At 43.9% G+C, this 18431-nt stretch overlaps 1 protein-coding gene across 1 annotated transcript in view; it reads left to right on the top strand.

Moving 5' to 3' along the window:
• The window catches only part of LOC123754540 (uncharacterized), a 69772-nt gene extending 52498 nt beyond the window's left edge, over positions 1-17274 (top strand). The window contains exons 11-19 of the mRNA XM_069326754.1: positions 3058-3229; positions 6375-6459; positions 9230-9503; positions 9695-9834; positions 10020-10154; positions 12130-12584; positions 12985-13143; positions 13406-13484; positions 14026-17274. Coding sequence (XP_069182855.1) covers positions 3058-3229; positions 6375-6459; positions 9230-9503; positions 9695-9834; positions 10020-10154; positions 12130-12584; positions 12985-13143; positions 13406-13484; positions 14026-14106 — 1580 coding nt within the window. The 3' untranslated portion in view covers positions 14107-17274. The remainder of the gene's footprint in view (positions 1-3057; positions 3230-6374; positions 6460-9229; positions 9504-9694; positions 9835-10019; positions 10155-12129; positions 12585-12984; positions 13144-13405; positions 13485-14025) is intronic.
• The last annotated feature ends 1157 nt before the right edge of the window (positions 17275-18431 follow it).

Here is an 18431-nt window from a genome sequence, read left to right as displayed (position 1 = left end):
TATTTATTATTATTTCTAGTCCTTGTATCCACCGACATTAATGTTTTCCTGTATTTCTAGAACTGTAATTCACTTAAGCTAATAACTGATTCATCGGCGTATTGTAAACAGCCAACCGGTTCTCAAACATCCAGACACCTGAGAGATGTGAACCATAACCCCCACACAACCGGTTCCCAAACATTGTGGTGTGATACTGAACACGAGTCAACATTGTCTCAAAATTAACTTTTGTGGTGTTTGACAAGAGTACGTCAAGGGTTAGTCCTCGAGTACCACAAAGGATAGTCCTTGAGTACCACAAGGGTTAGTACTAGAGTACTAGAATGATCTGAGAGGAGGTGTTGAGGCTGCTGTACTCAGGCACTCGGGTGGAGGGGCGGGCCACAGGCACCCGTAAACAACGGGTGACACTCGGGCAAATATACAGAGTGAAGGCAAAAACCAGAGGTTAAGAGTATGAGTGGCAGGACAAGAGGCAGGTGGGAAAAACCGAAAACCGAAAGTTGTGTTGAATAAAGACGAGAGAGAGAGAGAGAGAGAGAGAGAGAGAGAGAGAGAGAGAGAGAGAGAGAGAGAGAGAGAGAGAGAGAGAGAGAGAGAGAGAGAGAGAGACAGAGAGACAGAGAGAGAGAGAGAGAGAGAGAGAGACAGAGAGAGAGAGACAAAGAGTGAGAGAGAGAGAGAGAGAGAGAGAGAGAGAGAGAGAGAGAGAGAGAGAGAGAGAGAGAGAGAGAGAGAGAGAGAGAGAGAGAGACAGAGAGACAGAGAGAGAGAGAGAGAGAGAGACAGAGAGACAGAGAGAGAGAGAGAGAGAGAGACAGAGAGAGAGAGAGAGAGAGAGACAGACACACACACACGCACACACAGAACAGATACAAGAACAAGTAGGTTTAGTAAGTATGAAAGTGTGAGAGGTCCCGTTAACTGTGGACAAGTGGGTGTGTTGTGTCGGAGGGTCCTGCAGATCATGCTGGTGTTGCTTGTATCAACACACACACGGGCAGGGATCCTGCTACGCAATCAACAACTCCACCGACAACAGAAGACTGGACATCGGCGAGTTCAACCTGACTACCACTAAATTACACTCGGCCAATTTCGAGAGCATGACGAAACATACACCGTCTGCACCCAGCTATCATGGAAACATTGTATGTTGGTAAGTTGCAATGGGGCCATTGGCCCATTCGTGAGGTGCTTGGCCTTTACCTCATCCCCCGGCTATCTTGTACCAGCCTGTCCTCATAAACAAAAGGCCAAAGTCCATTCCATGCACCTGTTTATGAATGAAAAAAAGTTTTACACACAACCCGTCCTCGACTCAAGTCCATTACATCCAGCGGTCGACCCCACAGACGCATTCATAAATTTTTTTACATGCTGTTCATTCAAAACATGAATTTTCTGAAATAAAAATTTATATTATAATAAATTAGCATATTGTGCATATATAGGCATAAGTCAAGTTAGGTTAGGTGTTTAGGTTCTGTTGGCGATTATTTGTATTTGTAGTACGTGGGTGAAGCATTTACAGCGTTGTGGTTCGAACAAAAGTTGTAAGTGAAGCACTTGTTCTGGAAGTGTTCGGACGTCATCAGTTGTGAGTCGTGTGTAAACCGTTTTTCACTCATAAACAGGGGGTTTGGCCGGTGCATGGAATCACTTTCGGGTCTTTGTTTGGAGGACGGGCTGATACAAACGACTCACAACTGATGACCTTCGAACACTTCACGAACAAGTGCTTTGCTGATGATTATAGTTGGATCCACAATGCTTCACCCACGTACTACCAATTCAAATAATCGTCAACAGAACCTAATAACCTAACCTAACCTAATCTAACCAGTGCCTAAATATGGATGTATGCTAATATATAATGCTATTTATTTATATATGAGAAATGTTCTATTTTGAATGAACAACAGTGTTAAAATTGATGAATCAGTGTTTGGAGTCGACCGCTGGATGGAATGGACTTGGTCTAAGAACGGGTTGATCAGCCCGTCCTCCAAACAAAGACCCAAAAGTGATTCCATGCACCCGCCAAACCCCCTGTTTATGAGTGAAAAACGGTTTACACACGACTCACAACTGATGACGTCCGAACACTTCCAGAACAAGTGCTTCACTTACAACTTTTGTTCGAACCACAACGCTGTAAATGCTTCACCCACGTACTACAAATACAAATAATCGCCAACAGAACCTAAACACCTAACCTAACCTATGCCTATAGATGCACAATATGCTAATATATTATAATATTAATTTATATTTGAGAAAATTCCCGTCTTGAATGAGCAGCATGTAAAAATTTACGAATGCGTCTATAGGGTCGACCTCTGGATGGAATGGACTTGAGTCGAGGACGGGTTGGGTTGCTTGTGCAACCAACTCCTCCAATATTAGGACTTCACCAATACGAACACCATCAATTTACTTTGTAGTTATTTTGTTGAACTAAAGTTTTGCTACAATGTACCTAATAATATTGAAGACGCAGTACGATAAAACTGATGAATGCGCCTTTGGAGATGGCGCAGCTTGGAGGAGCCTGGCCTGAGGACAGGTTGCCATTATCTCGCCCCGGGGCCAGATTCACCTAGCAGTTACGCAAGTACTTACGAACGTGTACATCTTTCCTCAATCTTTGACGGCTTTGGTTACATTTATTAAACAGTTTACGAGCATGAAAACTTCCCAATCAACTGTTGTTATTGTTATAAACAGCCTCCTGGTGCTTCGGAGCTCATTAACTATTTAATAATTGTAAACAAAGGTGCCAAAGATTGAGAAAAGATGTACATGTTCGTAAGTGCTTGCATAACTGCTTCATGAATCTGGTCCCTGAGTCGCGGGACGTTGGGTCCGTGTGAACAAGAGACGCCTCACGACCGTCTACCGGGACGGGTCATTTGACCGACGGCCTCGCTTCTTGCAGGGCCGGCGTTCGATTTCCGTTGGAGTGTTTTGGGGTATCGTTCCTTCGTAGCGTTCCTCTATAATGTAGTCCACTTGTAGTCTGTGAAAATGTGTACATAATTCGCTTGGTAGGCCTATATCTCAGCCCGCTTCTCTGGGGCTTAAGACCTATTACGCCTATATCCCAGCCCTCTTCTCTGGGGGCTTCAAGACTTTGCTTTACCCGGAGAAAATATTATCGTAATGACTCCGCGGTTGACTTCGTGCTGCCAGAGGTGAAGAAGGCGCGGAAGAAGGAGCTTTCGTGAGTAATGAGTGAGACTGAGAGCGAGAGCGTCAGAGGGCGAGGTGGCCCCAGGCCCCGAGGACGTCCGCTGCTCAAAGAAGCGCCCAATTTCAGCCCGAAAGGATGAGCGCATCGTGACCCGCCTATAACCCCCCAGAACTTTCACATTCTGTAACAGATGTGCGGCTGAGGGGGGGGAGGGTTGTTGACTTTCCCTGCTCGTCTCAGAGTTGTGTGTGGCGGCGGGTGACTAAGACGTGCGCTTACCTGTGCTGCGTCTGGTGCATGGTTAGTGTGAGGACCTGGTGACTGGTTGGTGTGTAGTGTGGGAACCTGGTGATTGGTTGGTGTGTAGTGTGGGGGACCTGGTGATTGGTTGGTGTGTAGTGTGGTGACCTGGTGACTGGTTGGTGTAGGGGCCTGATGATTGGTTGGTGTGTAGTGTGGGGGACCTGGTGATTGGTTGGTGTAGGGGCCTGGTGAGTGGTTAGTGTGTAGTGTGGGGGACCTGGTGATTGGTTGGTGTAGGGGCCTGGTGAGTGGTTAGTGTGTAGTGTGGGGACCTGGTGACTGGTTGGTGTAGGGGCCTGATGATTGGTTGGTGTGTAGTGTGGGGGACCTGGTGATTGGTTGGTGTAGGGGCCTGGTGAGTGGTTAGTGTGTAGTGTGGGGACCTGGTGATTGGTTGGTGTAGGGGCCTGGTGACCGGTTAGTGTGTAGTGTGGGGACCTGGTGACTGGTTGATGTGTAGTGTGGGGACCTGGTGACTGGTTGGTGTATTGTGGGAGGATCTGGTGACTAGTTGGTATATAGTGTGGGGGACCTGGTGACCGGTTGGTGTGTAGTGAGACTGGCTGGAGCGAAGGCTTCCACTTGTGTGAGTGGCGGTTGTGACACAGTGGCTGTGGTCTCACTGAGAACCTCGGACAATAACACAGCATGGAGACGTGTGTACTGCGTGAACTGGCCGAGCTGTGGGTCGCCTGGCTGGCTGGGGCAGGAGCTATAGGTCCCGCGCTCACCAGAGCGGGACTCGCCCCAGTGAGGACTGTCCAATCAGCGTAGCAGAGTGCAGTGGACTCCCTGTAGAAAACAACACAATCCAGATGACTGTGACCTAACCTGTGGTGGTGGTGGCGACTTTTAACTCTTTCTCTCTCTCTCTCGGTGTTACAGAATGAGTGCTTTGACGAGGCCCAACACTGGAAACCCCAAAACGAACGTTTAGACAAAAAAAAAAAAAAAGGCAAGGTATGTTACTTTTAGAAGTTTGGGATTCTCGAGTATGCTATTTAGTTTTTTTTTTTTGCTCTAAAGAGATGAAGAGGAGAATGTGGGTGTATTCTCCTGGGGAAAACACACCCACATTCTCATAAATATTAATTGTAATTTGGACACCATCATCTCTAGAAATCTTAACAATAACATTTTTTTCCCTCCATGCTTATAGAAATGATATAGTAAATGTTGGAGTGAAGCCCTTCTGGAAAATACATATGAGAATTATTAGGTTAATAAATAATAACAGACGGATCTCTGTCACATATAAATTTTTACCAAAAAATGCAGCTGGCAATCGCTGTCTAAGATTATTGCAATCATTTGTCCCCGAGACAAGCATAACAAAACAAAATGAGTCCTAATCGTTGACATGGCACTGTTGGGGAGGTCGTTGGAGGGAGGGTTGACCGGTAGTGTTTATCAGGTCTTAGATCGTCGGAAGACAGGAATGTGGCTCTAGGGAGAGTGGCGCTAGCGCTGAGCAGCCCTGGGTGGCTGGGAGAACACTGGGTGCTGGTGAAGCACAGCTCTCAGGTGTAAGAGCGGCAGGAGAAAGTGAAAAATATAATGACGTAAAGGCGAATTAGACATAATTACTAGAAATACAATACATACATTCAGAGTGAGAGTGCTTGCGTACAAAATACAATTGATGTATTTTTAGGAAGAGTGCTTGCGTACGCAATAAGATAAATATATATATATATATATATATATATATATATATATATATATATATATATATATATATATATATATATATATTCACTGACGCTCACATTGGGCTGCATTTCACATCGATGGGCACAGATAGTTTGTGGAGGAATATTTGGAGTTTAAAGAGGTAAGAAAACTGTAAAGTGCCATGTCTTAACACGGGTGGACATGTTGTGTAGTGCTAGTGGTCTCGAGGTGAACGTTAGATGAAGTGCGCTAACACGACGAGTATGTTTTGTGAGAGGTCGCCGAGCATCACCTTGAGCAGTACTTGAGGGAAAGTGTATCACCAAGTGAGGAAAGTCGCAATGAACTTTCCAGGCAGTAAAGGCAGCTTATTGAAAAGTTATTAAGAACAGTTGACAACCTATGTACATACAAAAGGGAGTTTCATGTTCGTAAAAAGATACCCGAGATGGTGAAGACCTAGAACTTGTTTTTGGTTATACATATTGCTGCAAGGCACTATGTAACAATGTGTTTCTACGTTTCATCAACTCACACAGACTCGCTCGCTCTCTCTCTCTCTCTCTCTCTCTCTCTCTCTCTCTCTCTCTCTCTCTCTCTCTCTCTCTCTCTCTCTCTCTCTCTCTCTCTCTCTCTCTCTCCAGGGAGAATGGAAAACAATGCCTGCCTTCTCAAGTCAGTTTTACATAAACTTAACATATTTTTGTTTCACTTTCTTTCTCACAGTAGGCCTATCTATGAATATTGCAATGGCCCTCACCATGTAAAAGATGCCTTCATATTACTGAAATTGGCATGTCTTGTAGCATCAAGGAACCCTTTCAAACCTATTTCATGTATAAAGAAACACTCCGTAAGCCTATGTCATGAAATATGGAGGAACACTCACTAGACCTATTCAAGATCACTACTTATCCATACATAATTACGAATTACAATAATATTATATCCACTCTATCATTAGTCCCATTTACTAACCTTACATATTACCGTAGTACACATATATTACCCTAGTAATCTAAGTAGCTATGTATTAAACTCATATATTTATGTTTGTCCAGCAGGATCGAGCTTTAGCTTTCGGACCCCGCCTTTCTAACCGCCGGTTGTCTAATGTAATGACTCCTGACATATTTTCCTTTTATGAATATAGTTCGCTAGCACAACTAACAAGATCTTAATTGTTTGAACTTTGCAGAGTAAAGACAAGAAGGAAGTCCAGCTCCGGGCCGCTGCGAGGACTCGAGGACGGAGATAAGGTCGTACTCGGGAGCTATAGGAAGGTCAGGACGAAGCTCAAGTCGTCCTTAACGTCATGGCCAAGCTAATTCTTGTCCTCAGCTGTATCCTGTCACTCGTCCTCGGGTGCAACATATCAAGTGATGATGCAAGTATCATGATGATTAATTTCCTTTAAGGTGTGTGTGAGCCATCACGCAAGATGGCTAGTCGATCATGCCATGTGATCAGTAGTCTACACTAGCAACCTTTAGGTGCATTATGAGGATATTCTCGAGAACACCAGCGTCAATAATGTGATTGGAAAGCTCCTCATACCGGCAGCTGTGTAGGGTCAAATGACTGGACATGCAATAATGTTGTATGCGAGATCATGCCGCAGTTCCTGCTCACAGAGTATGCACCTGGAGTGCTCAGGATTGGGAGATCCGTCACCTGTAACCACCTGCCACAGGTAACGGTAACCCAACCTGATCCTGGCAACCACTGTGTCGCACAGTCTGGTCGACGTTTTGTGCTCTCATGTGCATAAATATCAGATCTAAACAAATCATAGCTTTTTATACTAGTGCTTACGGGCCTTTGGGAGTCTGTGGTTAGCGAGCAGAATGAAAAGTCAGCACTGTGGAGAAATGCCCAACAGACCACTGGAACATTACCTAACACAGTGGACAGTTACAAACCAAATAAGATTTCAACCGAGTTTTAACAGAGCAGAAGTTGTTGTTAAACACACAGGACAGAATATCACTGACGCGAACATACCAGTCATAAATGCTCATACACCGCCTAAGTAAGACACAAACGAGAAACGAGTAACACTTAGTAAGCCAGCCATTGGCTTGGGGCCCGAGCAGGAATATCCATGCTAAAAAAGGAGCAGAATTGTTTATCTCTGAGCAATGCAGGCGATGTAGGGTCTCTCATGACTTTAATGCAAAAGGTTGTATTGACATATTTAAGTATGTGGTAAAAAAAACTTCAGTTTCCTTCATGCTAACAATTCTTGTACTTTTTGGGCACCAAGAATCACCCTCATGGCTGCATTCTAGTTGTATTCCAGTCTGTATGGTATACAAACTGGAATACAAGCCTCATGGCTTGTATTCCAGCTTGTTCAAAATAGAGGTGAAGTTAACTAGTTGAAAGACATGATAATCAACTAGGGATCTAATCAGCATCATATAATATAGTGTAGCATAGTTAACATTGCTACCAACAATCTTGTCAGTGGGTGATATCAGTGGTTTATGTCTTGTAACATATGACATGGGTCGTATACAATGACCACCGTTGATACATAGGGTTCCAAGCTATTTTCAGATGTGTGGGTCGGATATCTAATTTTCTGCCGCGTTATTGTGACTTACTGTTTTCAGTTTCTTGGTTGTTGACTTGAAAAACTAGAGTGACGTTTGTTCTCTTGTAAGAATGATGAGCTTTTGTTATAGCAATAATAAGCCGTCATTCAACGCTTTTAGAAGCAAGAGAATCAAGCAGAGCTTGAAATCGAATTTGGGTATTTGCAACAATGCAAATGAATCAGCTTAACAGATGACAGCTTCTTTAGCCCGTGTGGGAATATCAGTAATTTATAAGTGCATCAAAATACTGAGCAGTGTTAGGTTTAGCACTCCACCCTGGGGTGAACCCGGTTCAAAGAGTGCAAAATTATTACTTTTAACCTTCCTTGGAAAGGACTGAAGCGGTTCTGTAACTCAGGAACCCCCTGAGCCATGTCAGTAGTCTTCAAACTGTTGCTTTGCTAAACTGGCTTTGTCAAAAGCAGTTTGGAGATCATTAAATGTCGCTCAAGAGTTTGGTCCTTGTCTAATAAATTTTCAGCAAAGTAAGTTTAAGTTCTTCTCCCGCGAGAACCATACAAGTCAGGAACAAGTTGGGATCTAATTTGAAACATTAACCTGTCGGGTATAACCCACTCACGAACCTGACACATTCAGGATATAAAGATAATGGAGCTAATATGAGTGTGGTCCAGACAGGAGGACGGTGGCGGCGCCAGGCGGCCATCGGGAGACTCAACCCGCCCATCCCTACTTCGCTAAGTTACTACCCAGAGCAGTTTGGGGACCCCCTTAGCCCCACTACCAGCTCCTACACCCAAGGTGGGTCAGGTTCATTGATTAAGATTAAGTCACCCAAAGGTGGCACGGGCATGAATAGCCCGTAAGTGGTCAGGTTCAGTGCCGTCTCCACTTATGTATGAACTTCTCTCTTGTATGAGCACTACCTTGCCTATCAACCGACTGCCTTATCTGCATTTAGTTACGCGTTAGGGCAGTATTTCACTTCTTCTAACAATATATCAATAATTTGTCCATCTGTCAGGCAATTGTTTCTTATCTATTTTTTGAAGAGTAGAACTGGAACAGTTTGTCTCCCAAAGTGTGCCAGTTTTTTTTTTTTTTAACTTGGTTGAAGTAGGATTCCAGACGGTCTTGTCTTGTCTAAGTGTTCCACATATATCTCTACAGGCAAGTGACCAAGATATTCCTTCCTAACTCTACCAACGGAAGTGATTCCAGACAGTAGAATTTATACAGTAGATCAACCTTATGTTTGCTGCGTCTGGTCCATAATCATACGTGCCTCTTTCCATTCGTTATTAGTACGATGATACACGCTGTCATTTCTTAAAGAATATTAAGTACCAAATGTTTCATCAGATCACATTACTTCCGTTATGTCATCATCCGGACTGTTTATGTACCAGCTTAGATCTTTCCATCTCTTTTTTTTTACATTTACACCTTGCACCTACTTGGCTCATCAAGTCATTTTGTTTACCGGTAGTTGAGCATATCTTCATACTGTGTAGTAAGTGTTGATGCTGGTACTGCAGTCTCCGACGAGCAGATTGACCTGTGTGATAGAGAAGAGGTAAGGATGCCCGACGGGAGGTGCCACAACCTCCTGACGCAGGGGCCGTGCGAGGTGACGGAGGTGGTGCTGCTTGACCGGGAGACCAACCAGGGCTACTGCGCCCCGAGGCTCTGTGCCCCGGACAGGATCTTTGTCTTCAGCGACCAGCTGTGTCACGACCCTCGTTCCAACAATCTGTGCCCCCGTACGTAAACCAGCCATTTCACGTTAGTTGTAAAACATTTGTGGGAAAAAATTAGTGGGATTAATAATTACTGCAAATGTTGTGCTTATTATCGTCACTCCTCACTGGTGTTCTCTGCCCGTGACGCCGCTCTCAATACCGCCCTCCATGGTGACGTTATCCTGGCCTTGTGTACGGCTGCCCTTCGTCAGCGGGTCGTCAGCTGTACCAGTCGGCGTTCGGGACGCCCGTGTGCCAGTGTCCGGACGGTACCTACGAGACCAGCGACAAAGTTGAGGAAGACGTGTGCGAGCCCCTCCTTGGCCAGTCCCGCTTCTGCCCGCCAGGACAGGTGAGAATCAGGAAAGGGAGAGGACTCATCTGAAGGGCAAGTATTCCCTTACAGATTTAGACTGAGCTGCTGAGGGGGCTAGTTTGTGTCTACTAGGGGCTGGGTAGGGGTTAATGAGTGCTGGTGACGATACTTCAACAGGTAGTAACGACATTCCAGCAGGTATTGATGACTACCTCCTGCAGGTGCTGTGGTTCCGAGACTTCAACCTCCCGCCGGAGTGTCTCCCAGACCCCTGTGGCGGTGTCAACCTCAACCGAGGACCCAACGATCTCCCCTTCGTCCCCTCCGCTGATGGCAGGTGCTTCCAGCTCGGACAGGTGAGTTACTGGAATCACTAGCTAAGACATGTAAGCCACATGTCGGAACCAGCTAGGAAATATGAGCCACATATGTGTCACTTGCAATGACAAGTAAGCCACAGGGTCTACCAGCTAGGAGGGTTACAGGGATAATAATCAGACGGAATAGTTGAGTAATTACGCCTTTATGGAAGATCATAATTACCTTACTGGAGCGCCATATAGTGTCACCACCATTTCAGTTATTGTTACCGGGATACAATGTTGAAATAGCGGGAGCTGCCATTACAGAGGCAAAGGTACGCCACGAGGCACAGCTTTCTCTGGCACTCTCAGCTTGCTTTTCAATAGTTACTCAATCATGCCTCAGTCGGTTGTTACATAGCACAGCTGACTCCCTCAGGTCTAACCTACAGGTCAGTGGCCACTATTCTATACATACAGGCCCCTGACCCAGTCGATGGAGGGCAGGGAGATTGATGCTGCTTGATTGATTGTTCCAGTTTCTCTCTCTCTCTCTGTCTCTCTGTCTCTGTCTCTGTCTCTCTCTCTCTCTCTCTCTCTCTCTCTCTCTCTCTCTCTCTCTCTCTCAAGATTTACGCTCATTTTGGGCATCTTATTTTATCTAAACCAAATTCCTGGTTCTTCTCTGTTCCTGCCACTTCCAAAATTATTCACTACTCTATCTGGTACCTACATTATATATTATATATATATATATATTATATTTATATATATATATATATATATATATATATATATATATATATATATATATATATATATATATAATGTCGTACCTAGTAGCCAGAACGCACTTCTCAGCCTACAATGCAAGGCCCGATTTGCCTAATAAGCCAAGTTTTCATGAATTAATTGTTTTTCCTCTACCTAACCTAACCTAACCTAACTTTTTCGGGTACCTAACCTAACCTAACCTATAAAGATAGGTTAGGTTAGGTTAGGTAGGGTTGGTTAGGTTCGGTCATATATCTACGTTAATTTTAACTCCAATAAAAAAAAATTGACCTCATACATAATGAAATGGGTAGCTTTATCATTTCACAAGAAAAAAAAATTAGAGAAAATATATTAATTCAGGAAAACTTGGCTTATTAGGCAAATCGGGCCTTGCATAGTAGGCTGAGAAGTGCGTTCTGGCTACTAGGTACGACATATATATATATATATATATATATATATATATATATATATATATATATATATATATATATATATATATATATATATATATATATATATATATATCCCCAGAGATTACATTAAATTACAAGCACAAAATAAAAATAAAATTAATCTATAGAATGCCAGTCATTACACCATTAAGGCCCACCATAATGCATACTAACTAACCAGCAAATACACTTTCTCTTGAACTTAAACCAAGACTAAAGAAAACTATCAGTGTATATTCACCAGATACTCTCGCCCAGTGCGCAGAATATTCAACTGTAACATTAATTCATGTATATATTGTGTATTATGCATGTGCATGTATACTGTGATTGGCACCAAGTAACCAGGCTTAAAATACACGGTGTTGATGCCATATGGGATTAACTCAGTAGGAGGGCATAACAGACCGACCTCTCGCTACCAGGCCAATAGGCAATACAAGTTCCTACCACTTTTCACCAACTCCTAAGCCTGTCATACGTCAAGCACGAACAATCTGTGAGTCCTGGGCAAGCTACGTAAGCAGATAGTAACGAAATTCCTTCACCACCCGTGTCACTATCTAGGACAAGTAAGTACAGATGCCACTAGCTAGGACACATAAGCTGCAAGTGTAATTAATTAGGACAAGTAGGGTACAGGTGTCATTAGCTAAGACAAGTAATAACAGATGTCACTAGCTAGGACAAGAAAGCTACAAGTGTCACTAACTAGGACAGGTAAGTCGCATATTCTATTGAAAAGTCTCACAAGTGCAAAACCTATGGGTTAAGGCTAATACAAATTATCCCCACAGATGAGCGGTGTGTGTCCAGCGCAGACCTGGTACTCCCTGGCCCTGGACCGGCTCCAGGGCGTCTGTTCCACCCTCGAGGACGCCGGCTACGAAATCTTCGACCCAGAAGCTCTCGCCATCCTCATCCACATCTATGGACCTCCAATCCCTAGAGAAACAACGCCGCCAATACCCGTGCCTGTGCCAGACGTCTATTCTGAGCCCGAAAATGTCGGCTCTAGGCCATACGGTCCATCATATGGGTATGGCAACGCTCTATACTCGAAGAAAGCAATGGGCTCATCTGTTGGACCAAGCTATGGCACTTCCAGTCAATCACTGATGAACACAAACGTTGTGAAGATGAATCTGATCGCACGCCTGAAGGGCATCATGGAATCGATGTATGGGGCAGACCAGAGCCTTGACCTCCTGCAAGCTCCCAGGGGCACCAAACTTCACGAGATATTCAAAAAGTTAGTCATATATTATGTCTTTTACATGAATGTTTGTTCACTTTGCTATACAACGCTTAAAGGCACAACACATAACTACTATTGTAACTGATGGATCGTAATTTGAAAAGGTACACATACACTATTATACTGCAAAAACTGGCATTTGTAAGTCTGTGTGGATTTTGACAGTTCTCAGCCTCTACAGAGAGCCTCCACATCTTGTTATTATCAGTAATAACAATGTGAATACATTGGATGTGTGTTTTATACTTTGAGGAAGAAACACCTTCAGTTAAACAGTTTAATTTGTTTGCCAGTAGCATGAAGCAATAGTAGTGAGATGATATAACATTAGAGTGGGTTGTGGACTGTACTGCCGGCCTTCCAAGCCTGTATGGTTGTGTTGTTAATATTGTAGAGTGAAGGCCATTATGAGCGACCTGGTGAGTGGGCGGAGTCACCACAGGAGTCGTCGCGCCCCGCTGCCACACGCCACCCCCGGCAACGTCATCGAGACCCGACTGGTCGGTTGTCGTGCGGGAGCCCAGAGGGACATCAACGCCAAGTGTCGCGACACGTGAGTCTTAGTACTGGCTGATCAGTGGTTACAGGGACGTGAGGTCTAGCTCTTTATGTCCTGCCTGATGGCCTTGTTGTACATGTTGCATTTATAATTTAACTAGTCTTTGTCGAATCTGGTATCTGGTCTGAAAGGTTGTGTATGAAGATGGCTTCCACAACCTCTTCTTTCAGTATATTCCTATTGTTGATTACTTATACAGGGCACTAGAACTTCCTGATATTTCTTTAACTTTTTTCTATTTTATTATTTTTTGCAGTATTCTGCCGGCACGACCTCCGTTTGACCGGGTCACTCGCGCTGCGCCGCCCGTGCCGCCCCAACCTGGCTGTCCAGGGGTAAGTATCCAGCCTTGAATTTTGTCTCTGTGCCTTCCGTATCCCTCTGTTTCCTCCGCCAAGTTACTTTGCCTCCGAGTCCTCTCTCTCTCTCTCTCTCTCCTCCGTGTCCCTTCCCCCTGTCATCTTCGGGACCCCTTAAATAAAAACTCAAGTGTCATGTCAACAGTTTCTCACGTCCCGTATCTGAAAGAGGACACCCCTCAGGTGTCACCCCTCAGGTGTTACCCCTCAGGTGCCACCCCTCTGGTGTCACCCCCTCAGGTGTCACCCCCTCAGATGTCACCCCTCAGGTGTCACCCCTCAGGTGTCACCCCTCAGGTGTCACCCCTCAGGTGTCACCCCACAGGTGTCCCCCTTAGCTTTAACAGGTGTGATAACTCTTCACTCATAGGCCTGACAGATGCCCAAGTTAACATTTTTAGTCCTGACAAGTGTTTCACCCTTTTTCTCTTAACACACTGACAGGCGTTAATGGAGCTGTCACAAACACCCTCCCGTGCCACAGTGCATGGCTGAGTCTCTCTCTCTCCTTCCACAGGGCGGGGCGTACACTCTGCAGCGGACCTGTTCGTCGCCAAACAACGCCATCAACTCCATTAACGCCTTCAACCTTGGATAGAGAAGGGACTAACTAGGTTGTTGTTGTTGTTTCCTGGTGCGCTGTTGCAAGCGGATCGCTCCTGAGTACTTTCATTCCTAACTGCATGGCGTTCTTACGGTTATTGCCACATTATCTTCCTCGCAACCCTCTCACCCTCTCTCATATCTCTCCCACCCTGTTACTCACAACCCTCCCACCCTCTCTCATATCTTTCCCACCCTGTTACTCACAACCCTCCCACCCTCTCTCTCATAACCCTCATACCCTCTAACCTTCTCACATCCTGCCTATCCTGTCACAAACCTTTTACAACCATTTCACCACTGTTTCAAGTTGTTACACAGAGTGGAAGTGTTGCGAGTCACACCCACCCAAATTTCCCAGATCCCTCTCCCACTGTATGGGCACCTCTCCCACACTCCCATTCTCCTGGGTCTTCTTCCCTTACTCTTATATTCATCAAGACACTTCTCTCAGTGTCTTTATAAGGTCTCCGTCCCACAGTGACGTACTACACTCACTCCCACGGTCTAGGGTTATCTCTTTAGTGTCTTAGGTGCCGACCGTAGCATTCTGCATTCACAATCGACTTAAGAATGGTCCAGAACGGACCGAAACGTCGTCGTCCCTTCACTTTCTAGTGTGTGGTTTGGTAAACATATTTCAGCCACGTTACTGTGACTCTTCGTCTGCATTCTGCGTCTCTTCTCCACTGTCCTCTAGGTCTGTTCCATAGTTTTAATACTCTTAAGTATTAATTAATTTTTGTTATGTTAAAACTTCAGCAACAATAATAAAAAGGAGAAAATCCTAAATATAAAACGAAAATAGTGATATAAAACGAAATATAAAACGAAATTAGTGAAATATAAAATAAAATTAGTGAAATAAAACGAAATATAAAATGAAAATAGTGACATTAAATCCCCGAATCTTATCCAACTTGGTAGATCAATTAATATAATAACAAAGTGAAATGTAAATAATTTACTGGGTACTGGTACTTCACAGAGGGATTTACTCTGCTTTAAGCTCTACTTAAACGCCGCAATGCAATCTAAAAAGGAAGATAAATAAGAAGAATAAAGGGGAGGGGGGGGAGGTGATTCCAGACACGTGGGTCCCCACACTAGCACCTGCTCTTGATTTGCCACAATGTGCATAATAAGGGGGTACTAAAACGCACGAACATTAATCACCCGCCTAACCTTAACCTAATCTGCGCAAAGAAAATGTGGATATTTGTGAGCCGTTGATTTTCATAGTTACCCCTTATTCTGTACGTTGGGGGACCATGGTATGCATAATGAGATGAATTAGATCAGAGGACAGTTGTGAGCTATACCTTCCTTCCACCCAGCTAACTTGCACACAAATACCCTCCACCCACTTCCACACAACCACAAATACTCTCCACCCACTTCTAAACACTGACCCAAACACACTAAACCCTCTGCTACACACTCAGACGAACCCTCCACCCACCTCTACACACTCAGACACACCCTCCACCCAACTCTACACACTCAGACACTCAGTTAAAACTTTACTTTACAATTTGCCACAAGTCTTTCTTTATTATGGTAAATTATGTTATTCATTATGGTAAAAGTGAAAATATTAGTTTTGTAACTATTTCTATATATACTAATTTATAAATCAATTAGTACAATGCTGTATCTCTACTGAACTCCACATAATTAATACTCTTAGTGGACCAATCTCCACCACCATTTACCACAATTCCACCACACGCCTGATCCGCAGTGATTCATCACCACAACTCAAACACGCTGATTATAAACACAATTACCCGATCATAATTACAGCCCCACAATTACAGTTACCATCATGCACACCTCCGCCAGGGGTCCCCGGCACGGAGAGGTCACACTCAGAATACCTCACATTTCTATGTAGAATTAGTTCCAAAAAGGTCATCACAGTTGGATGGAACATATTATTTTTTTACACTCACTCTTTGACTCGCCAAATTGTTGAAGGCCGATGGAAGTCTACCACGAGGCTGAGGGTTACTCTCCTGGTTTCTATCCACGGGGACAGGCAGCCTGTATATGTATATACGTTAGGTTTACATCGAGGTCCCAACTTAAGATCGAACTACTGACTTCCTAGTTTGCAACCCCCCACAACAGCTGCATAACTCCCAGGTACATATTTACTGCTAGGTGACAAGGTGTATTAAGTGAAAGTAAACGTGTGCTAGTTCAGGCCAAATACAGGCTTGTGATCTTGTATGTACATAGTGTTCAGACCATGACCCAAGCCAAGTGCATCCTAATGAACACCAGCTCGGAATAAGCTAGGACCTCTGAACACAATTAACGGGGTGAGAATATCTTGAGATACCTCAACCCGGTGTGTCTGTATTTTTACCTCAATAAACTAATATGAACACAAAGAATCCTTAGTAAAAACATTCATTGCTGAGAATTGGCTGTGCTAATTCTCAATAATGATTGTGTTTACTAAGCTCTAGTCCCTCCTCCCTCAAGTGAATGAGGGTGTTAATCTGCACCCGTACAATTAACAAATTACTATGAAAATAGAGGCTCAAAAATCCACGCTTTCTATGCATCGGTCGATTAAGTTAGGTGGGTGGCTTGGGTTCGTATGTTTCCTTCTCGATAAGTTAGCGCTTTGCATTTTGTACATTGTGGCAAATCACCCAAAATATACAAGACTAGGCTGCTCAAACATCCTCTCCTCTCATTCTCATTTATACAGCTCCTCTACACCTCACAGTTACTCACATGCATATAAATATACCATTCTAATACTGTTTACATTAAGGCCAATTGTCGTCTAATGGTAGAGTGTTGTGATGGGTTGTTTGTATTGTTTATCAGCTCTCTCTTCCTCTACTTCCCATCTTTATCAGCTCCCTCTTTCGTCTCTTATCACTCCGCTGTTCCAATTACATTACCCACATAGACTCGTATATTTTTGTATCAGTTATTATCCCAGCACTTCTCCTGGTTACTCTCCGCGCGTCTTCCAAGTGTGTGGTAACTTTGTTTACATTCTGCCACCAAGTACCGATAAGTGTTCTCGTTCATCCTGGAAGTGTTAAATAACTGGACCATGTTCGTCCTGGATGTGTTACATAATAAACTTAACCTTGTTTGTCCTGTATGTGTGATATATTATAAACTGGATCATGTATCATGTCTCTCATTTTATCCTTTGTGGAATATTCTTATATCCTTGTATGTTCTGCTCTTTCAGTACACACTCATGATTCTTGGGCCTAAAACCTATCCTGGCCAAGTGGCAGAACCAGCAGAGGTGGAAGATATCTTAATTATTCACTTGAACTTTAGTTAAGCACTCTAAACACCTTCACTCCTCACTCTGTGTACGTCACTTAAATTAACCAATATACACATGCAACATGTTAGAAATCTCTTTTCACTCAATATAAAATTTACACAAAAACTTGGTTACTCACACAGGAATTTAAGTTAGTAACTCAAGCTGACATTGGTCTTCCGAAGTCGCCAGGCCAGAAAGTCATAGACAAGGCTGCTGCCTGTCGCAGCGAAGACTTCCCGTTCTCTCCGTGCTGCCTCCAAGCACACGTTGAAGTTCTAGTTTCCAGTTATTGCACCAGTATTTATAAGCTAACATCCTTGAAACGTAGCACAAATATGAAACAATACCTGCGATAGGTTAAGGTCTTCCTAACAAATCAGCAGACACACGCCTGGTGCACTCTACTGGGAGTCTTGACTGCAAGTACAGCCTTTATAGAATTTATAGAAGCATTTATAGAATTGTGGTTCGAACAGAGGACGTCAGCGAAGCACTTTTTCCCGAAGAAATTTTCTCCAATATAAATTAATATTATAATATATTAGCATATTGTGTATATATAGGCATTGGTTAGGTTAGGTTAGGTGTTTAGGTTCTGTTGGCGATTATTTGTATTTGTAGTACGTGGGTGAAGCAGTTACAGCGTTGTGGTTCGAACAAAATTCGTCAGTGAAGCACTTGTTCCGGAAGTGTTCGAACGAAATCAGTTGTGAGTCGTGTGTAAACCGTTTTTCATTCATAAACAGTGGGTTTGGCCGGTGCACGGAATGGATTTTGGCCTTTGTTTGGAGCACGGGCACCTCATCAACAAAAGCCAAATGCTCGTTAATCCAGCCGCCAAATCCCCCGTTTATGAATGAGAAACGCTTCACACACGACTCACAACTGATGTTCGCACTTTTCTCGATTATGCTTCACTGACGACCTCTATTCGAGCTCAGCCCGTCCTCCAAACAAAGACCCAAAAGTGATTCCATGCACCGGCCAAACCCCCTGTTTATGAATGA

This window comes from Procambarus clarkii, chromosome 18, assembly GCF_040958095.1.
Source record: "Procambarus clarkii isolate CNS0578487 chromosome 18, FALCON_Pclarkii_2.0, whole genome shotgun sequence".
Classification (NCBI taxonomy): Eukaryota; Metazoa; Arthropoda; class Malacostraca; order Decapoda; family Cambaridae; genus Procambarus; species Procambarus clarkii.
The sequence above is the reverse complement of the archived record's forward strand: the minus strand, read 5'-3'. Positions and strand labels throughout refer to the sequence as shown.